This window comes from Beta vulgaris, chromosome 8 (genome assembly GCF_026745355.1).
Source record: "Beta vulgaris subsp. vulgaris cultivar EL10 chromosome 8, EL10.2, whole genome shotgun sequence".
NCBI classification, from domain to species: Eukaryota; Viridiplantae; Streptophyta; class Magnoliopsida; order Caryophyllales; family Amaranthaceae; genus Beta; species Beta vulgaris.
Window position 1 is genome coordinate 9,602,409 of NC_079209.1, and position 8,055 is coordinate 9,610,463.

At 37.9% G+C, this 8,055-nt stretch overlaps 1 protein-coding gene across 1 annotated transcript; it reads left to right on the plus strand.

Moving 5' to 3' along the window:
• Positions 1–306: 306 nt before the first annotated feature.
• Positions 307–735, plus strand: LOC130589824 (uncharacterized). Its single transcript, XM_057391418.1, has one exon. It carries the CDS (start codon positions 307–309, stop codon positions 733–735), a length of 429 nt encoding a protein of 142 aa, XP_057247401.1.
• Positions 736–8,055: the final 7,320 nt, after the last annotated feature.

The following is an 8,055-nucleotide window of genomic DNA, read 5'->3' on the forward strand; positions in this document are numbered from 1 at the left end:
TTTACAAGTAACTCCAGTTTTCATGATGGTGGCTAAATAATAATTTCTTGGAAAGCATCAAGCTTCAATCTATCCATTGTAAGTGCATCCAGTCAGTTAATTCACTGCTTAGTTCAACTTAGTAGTGTTGTACTTCCTTTTATTGCACTTTTCTATATGCATATAATTATGATAGAAATGGGAGGGTTGAATTATGGAATGATTTGAGGGCAATCAAAACCTCATGAACCTTAGTTGATATGTGCATATTTGAATTGTGTAATAAATAGTGATGAAAGAATTGGCTCTTGAGTGAGAGAATCTGAAATGGAGGATATTAGGAATCGTATGGGATATTGTGCTTTGAGTGATATAAAGAGTTATGGGAACTTTTATACATGGAACAACAAACAGTTTGGTAGGCAAAGAGTAATTTCAAAGTTAGACAGAGTCATGGCCAATAGTAGTTGGCAAACAATTTTTTCATCAGCTGAGGTGTGTTTTCAAAATAAGGGAGAGTATGATCATTCTCCTGCATTGATAAATGTGTATCCAAAGGAAGATTCAGGAGAGAAACCTTTTAGATACTATAGAATGTGGAAGGTTGCACCACAGTTCACAAGTATGGTATCTCTGGCTTGGAATCAGGACATACATGGTACAAAAATATATGTCATTATGACGAAATTCAAACTGGTGAAAGTGGCTTTGAAAGAGTTGAACAAGCAAGGTTTTTCAGAAATCCATTCAGCATAACTGAAGGTTTATCATGTAATGATAGAAGCTCAGAAATGAATGCATCAACACCCTCATAGTGAACAACATATTAATGAAGAGAAGGTTACAGTTCAGAATTATACAAAGAAACATAAAGCTTTTGTTGCTTTCCTGCGACAAAAAGCTAAAATAGATTGCGTGAAACATGGTGATGAAAATACTGCTCTTTTTCATCATAGTATTAAAGCAAGGAGGCTACATAATCATATTTACAACATATATGATGAAGAGGGAAGGTGGATGAATAATTCAGAGAAAGTCTCAGGGGCATTTTTGGATTATTACAACAAATAACTAGGTAGTACAATTAGTAGATCACATGTTCTGCCTTACATAATACAATGTAGTCTAGTAGTGAATGATACACAGAGTCATATTGGAAGCTCCATACACATTTTAAGAAATCAAGCATGCCTTATTTCCCATTCCTGGGAATGAATCCCTAGGACCATATGGATTTGGCACTCTTACAAAGATGCATGGGAGTTGGTATGGATGTCATTGATGCTATCAAAGATATCTTGCAGAGTTGGAGATTATTAAAGGAAGTTAACACTACAACAATCACACTTATTCCAAAAGTGAAATGCCCTCAAAATGTGTCAGAATACAAGCCAATTTCATGATGCAACATAATATACAAATGCCTTACTAAGGTATTATGTAATATGTTGAGACAAGTTTTACCTGATTTGATTTTAGAGAATCAGGAAGGCTTTGTACATGGGAGATATATTGTTCACAATATAATGGTGATTCAAGACATGGTTAGACACTATGGGAGGAAATCAGGCTCTGCTAGTTATATTTTGAAGATAGACCTTCAAAAAGCTTATGCTTATGTCAACTGGGAATTTTTGGGTGAAATGTTGGAACATCCGGGATTTCCTCTCAAGTTCAGGCAGTTGGTGATGGAATATGTGATTTCTTCCAAGTTTTCATTGGTTATCAATGGAGCTATGAAAGGTTTCTTCCAAGATAAGACAGGGTTAAGACAGGGTGATTCCATGTCTCCCCTTCTCTTTGTTATATGCATGGAATACCTTTCTAGAGTGATGCATAAACTGAGTTCTCTAGATCAATTCAATTTCCATCAAAGGCGCAAGGAGCTGAAACTGACTCATATGTGTTTTACAAATGATTTAATTCTCTGTTGTAAAGGAGAATATGCATCTACTTATTTGTTGTTAGGCATTCATGCTTTTCTCCAATACATCTGGACTTAAAGCAATACACATAAATTTGCCATGTATACTTGTGGAATGAAAGAGCAGGATATGCAAAGACTAATACAAGCTTTAGGGTTTGTAAGAAGCACTAGTGGAAAACAATGGAAGGGCTACGCTGTAAGGGCTGCGTTTTTCAGAAAATGTAGCCCTTAAGAATGAAGGGTTGCGATTATCCCAAAAACTACAACCTTTCATTTTGGAAGGGTTGCGGTGAAGGGTTAACCGCAACCTTTCACTTTACTAAAATTGCGCGCACAATATCCCTGTCACTCACTCCCTAGAATTTCCCTCCCTGTCACTCACTCGCACAGTCCTAACTAACGTCGGAGCACCGCGCTCAACATCACCGGAGCCCTAATGCCAGAAAATCGCGTGTACGTTGTCTTCTCCTCTCTTCTCTTCTTTTCTCTTTTCTTCTCTTATCTTCTCTTCTCTTCTCTTCTCTTCTCTTTGTGTGCTGATTTAAGTGGGTTGATTTCAGTATTAGGTTGCATGCCACCATCACCACGACATTGACGCACCACCACTACCATGTCATTCTCTCATCCTCTCTCCTCTTTTTCAATTTTTTGTAACTTTCCGAAGCATAATTTTTTTCACTTCTTCTAGTTAAAATGTTTAATTTCATTGCATATTGAAATCAACTTCTATTTTTTACTGTAAAATGTGCTGAAATAATGATTATAGAGGGTGGGGAAGGGCTGAGGGAGGGTGGGTAGGGGTGGAGGAGGGCTGGCACGGGGTGGGGAGGGTTGGAGGAGGTATGGGGAGGCTGGGCAGGGGTGGGGGAGGGCTGAGGAGGGTGTGCGTGTGTGGGTGGGCAAGGGCTGGGGGATGGCTAGGCAAAGGGTGGGGGAAGAGTAGGCGAAAGGTGGGGGAGGGCTGGGGAGGGTGTGTGGCTGGGCAGAGGTTGGGGGAGGGTGTGGGTGGGTGGGGGGGAGCTGGGAGGCTAGGCAGGGGGTGGGTATGGCTGGGAAGGGCTTACAGGGGATGAGGGAGGCTAAGGTTGTGTGATCCTGTATTTATCATTTGTAATTCTATTGATTGATGCTTTTCTTAATTGAATTATGTGATTAATGTACCATGTGTGATTTGTTAATTATAGGAAAAAGAAGCTAAGAAGGCAAATAAACTATCTGTCTTCTCATAATTAATTGCTCATCTTTGGTGTTGAGAGGTAATTAGCCTAATTTTTTTTTTAATTTGTTGGATCTTGATGAGGAAAAATTGATATGTGTTCCAATTTGAGTAAGATATGATGATGTGTGTATATTTCTTGATATGAGATTGTATGAAAACAATGTAACTTAGCTACGAAATCTACAAGTTGTTTGACACATCATCATATGCCTAGATACCCGTTCAAGACTTACTCATTAGGAGTAAGTCTCGAATAGTCCCCCATTTGGGACTTTTCTTGGACTTTTGATCTCACTTAGGTAGTGAATGTATGTCTTCTTTTCAATTCTGCGGAAAGTCTTGGCTTATCGTTTCTCTACATATGTAAATAGACAATTATCTACATTGTCTACTTGAAGAACTTAGGGAAATGCTGCCGGATTTTCCTTAGAATTGAAAAGTTGGCATATATTCACTAACAAGATTAGACGTCCAAGGATGGGTTAGGTTGGAGTGATAAGGACCTTTTGCTGCATGCATGCATACATTTGAACATGTTACTATCTTAGCTTGCACGTGTCTTTGTGCGATTTGAATATGTGACTTTCTTGCATATGTATGTAATTAAATAATGATTGATACATTATAATTATTGGTTGTGTTTGTTTATTAGAAGTCTTCTCGAATGAGATGGATCATACTTGGATGTATGGTAGTTGTGAATAGATTGAGTTTGTGAATGGGGTCACGAAATTCTGTAAATTTGCATTACAATATCAAGCATCCTCTGGAGCAGTCGACTTTTATTGTCCTTGTGTCAATTGTGGAAATGTGAGCAAGGTTAGTATTATACATTTGCTTAGGGAGCATGGCTTTCGCCGTGGGTTTAGGCCTCAATACCATGTTTGGCATGGTGAGGAGGGGAAGTATATAGCAAGCTCTAGAGTAATGATATGTATGTGAAGAAAAGAAGGATTTAGAGCTCGTTGATGAGGTCGGGGATGAGAATTGGTATAATGATTATGTGAATGATTATAGGAATCGGGTATACGAGATGATACACGAGGTTAAATATCAGTCGTGTAAATGACCTCGTATTTTTAGTCTATATCTGAGGCTGCTGAAAAGACGTTGTATCCAGGTTGTACAAAGTACACCAAACTTTCCGCCGTGATAACACTCTTCCACATTAAGTTAAAAGCTTGTTAGACAGAATCTAGTTTCGCATCGTTGTTGGAAGTTTTAGTTGATATGCTTCATGATGGAAATGAATTATCAAAGTCGTACTATTATGCTAAGAAACTCATGTATCTTTAGGGTTTAGAGTACGAGCGAATACATGCTTGTCCTAATGATTGTGTGCTTTATCGTAATGAGTATGAGCATTTACGTGAGTGTCCATGTTGTGGATTGTCGAGGTACAAGCATGAAGGAGTTGTGGGTAGTAAAGGACCATCAGCTAAGGTGTTGTGTTATCTACCCATAATACCTAGATTTAAGCGCATGTTCTGAATTAAAGGAGATACGAAGAATTTGAGGTGGCATGCAGATCGTAGGAAGAAAGACGGTCTACTGAAGCATCTGGCTTATTCGCCTGATTGGAAAAATATCAACAGGGGGCATAAGGCATTTGGTAATGAGGATAAGAATCTGAGGCTTGGATTATGTACGAATGGCATGAACCCTTTTGGCAATCTTAGTTCTCAGCATGGTACACGGTCAGTAGTTTTAGTGGTTTATGACTTGCCTCCTTGGTTGTGCATGAGACGCAAGTACATCATGTTGTTTCTTATATCGGGGCTGAAACAACCTGAAAATGACATAGATGTATACCTTCAACTGCTTGTTGAAGATTTACAGAAGATGTGGAATAAAGTAGTGTTAGTATTTGATGCGCATGCTAATGAGATGTTCACTCTGCGTGCCATGCTTTTGTATACTATGAACGATTATCCAGCTTATGGAAACTTATCTGGGTATGAGACTAGAGGAAAACAATCGTGCCAATTTGTGTAGATGACATGAAGTCTACACACCTTAAGGCCTGCAAACAGTCTATATCAATTCTATTTACACTTTTATATTTAAAGTTTATTATATTGAATCCCTTGTGATATATATATTACATTTCATTTTTTGGAAGGGAGGTGTTGGGTTGGGCTGGTTGCCACGGTGGGTGCTAGGCTGGAGGGGGCTGCCACGGTGGGTGCAAGGCTGGCAGGGGGTGTAGCTGCCAGCAAGTGGTGCGGGGGCTGGTAGGGGGTTGGCTGGGGGGTGGGGTAGGGGTGGCATGGGTTGAGCTGGGGTGCTTGGGGCTTGCAGGGGGTGCTGCTGCCAGCAAGGGTGTGGGAGGTGCCGGGCTGATGGCAGTTTTTTTTTTAAAGATTTCGTTGTGAAAAGGGTCGCGGTTTTTGGCATAGACTGCAATCTTTTCATATTTGAAGGGTTGCGGTCTATGCCCAAACCGCAACCCTTTTCAGAACGAAGGGTTGCAATTTTGTATTCAAACCGCAACCCTTCGTTGGGAAGGGCTACGGTCTAAAATCGCAGCCCTTCGTTGTTGCTGAAGGGCTGCTGGCCAAAAACACAACCCTTAGGGCTGTTTTGACTACATCCTTTACGTTTTATTCCACCAGTGAAATTTTTTACCATTCAGATACCTTGGGCTACCAATTTGCTCCAATAAATTAAAATATCAGCTGCATGATGTCAGATATTGATAGATAAGATGACAAGCAGAATTAGGATTTGGAGTTCCCAAAATCTCTTACATGGTAAGAGTGCAACTAATAAACTCTGTACTTATTAGTCTGTATATATACTGGGCAAAAGTTTATATCTTACCAAAGAAGGTCCTGAAGGTAGTGACTAGCATCTGTAGAGCAATGTTACGGAGTAGGAACACTTTATTTCCAAACCTGGGTATATCTCATGGGAACATGCTTGTCAAGAGAAGAAAGTTGGAGGCTTAGGATTTAGAGATGTCATCAAGTGGAATATAGCTAGTATGGGGAATTATGTGTGGGCCATTTCTTCCAAAAATAAGATAATGTTTGGATTAAATGGATTCACTCATTATACATCAAAGGATTAGAGTGGCAGAGTTATAAACCTTGTGCAGATGTTAGCTGGTACTGGAGGAAAGTTTGTGAAGTTAAAGAGAAATTGAAGTTGTACGTTACTAGAGAGGAAATAAGTAACATGACTCATTAGTCAATTAAAGTTGTCTATGACAGGATAGTTGGTTCTCAGGAAAGGGTTACATGGGACAAGCTTGTATGGAATAGGTTGAGTACACCTAAGCATATATTTATCCTGTGGCTTGCAATACAAAGGAAGTAGCAAAATTCTGAGAAATTATAGCAAATAGGAGTCAGTAACTCTAATCTATGTTTAATATGTGGGAATGGAGCTGAAAATCATTCTCATCTTTTCTTCAACTGTATGTTTAGTACAAAATGTTAGAAGTAGATTAGGAGCTGCCTGGGAATACACATAAGCAATTTGGATTTGCAACTGATTTGTAGATGGATAAGAAGAAGTGCAAAATCCATGTTTCAGAAACAGGTTCTTTGAGCAGGTATTGCAATTGTTATTTCCTATGTTTGGAAGTGTAGAAATGGTTGTTACTGGACTTAATACTATTGCTAGTAGTGTGAATTGTATTAAAAATGAGATTAAGATTAGAGTTTCAACTGTAATCCCACAGAAGGTGTCTAGAACTGATCTTAGGTGGTTAATAGGTTGTAAGCTGTTGTAATAGTGGGAAATTATTGTAGTAGCAGAAATGTTTACATGCTCTTATGCCAAAGAGTCCAACCTAGTTGGTTTGTTTGGCTTTGAGCTTGTTTAGGATGTTATGTTGAATGAATCAATGAAACACTTACTTATTTAGCAAAAAAAAAAAAAAAATTCTCACTTGTTTTACTTGGACTAGTGTCAAAAATGCATCAGAAGTGGAGAAATGGAGGTTTGAAGACATTCCTAGTTTTGTTAGGAATGATAGTTGACGTGTGAGTACATGCTTAGTTGAGTTTCATTAGAACTCTTTATATCCGATATATTTGTTTTAGGTTTTGGCTGACAAGTTCTTTTTATTCTATTTAGAATAGGTTTTTCTTGGTTTGAGCATACATACTCTTTTATTATATTATCTTGTTATTTCTTTACTATCTTTGAGAGTTTATGTGTCAATATGACTTGGGAACTTGTCCGATCCTAAGCATAATAGGAATTATTGCTGAAGTATATATAGACTAGGTTGTACGAAGTTTCAAGTTAGTTAGTTTGAAGTTTTATTTATTTCGTGAGTTTGTCTTTGCATTGTGAGTGAGTCGCTTACAACTCATCGAATTTAATTTTAGGAGTGAATTAGGTTTAGTGATTGATTGATTGATTGATTTAGTTAGGAGTAACTTAGACGAATCATGACCCTACTTGTAGTTCAAGAGTGATCAATAATTAAGTAGTTTATCTTTCGAGTATTAAAGTGTTCTTAAGTGTTAGTTCATCAAAGATTTATCTAAGAAACCATCAAGAACTAATCTTTCTTTCAAGATTCTTGCGTTTTTTATAATTTCACGGAAGTGTGGATTCACGTCCACATCAGTTTGGTTTGTACAAGTTGAAAGCAATACTTCCATAGGGTAGAGATAGAATTGTTTTAAGACCTTTTATATATGCAAGGACATATTGCCAGATACTTCTCATATAATTCTTGCAAATAAAACTTGTAATTTTATAGTCTCCTATAAGAAAATTTAACCATCATATATAGTAAAAAAAATTCAATAGGTAAGAAGAAATCTTCTACCTTAGGCTACCCTCGTTAGAGGTATATGACTTTGCCAATTTCTAATTTAGTCCAATGTTTTATTTTTGAACTCGAGAAATTGACTCGGAATCCGATCCAATTTTTTTTTTAGTACAGTCCAATCTCAAAAAAAATTCT

Bases quoted from the DNA above. Each gene is read 5' to 3' on its own strand.
- LOC130589824 (XM_057391418.1), top strand. From the start codon at position 307: ATGGAGGATATTAGGAATCGTATGGGATATTGTGCTTTGAGTGATATA.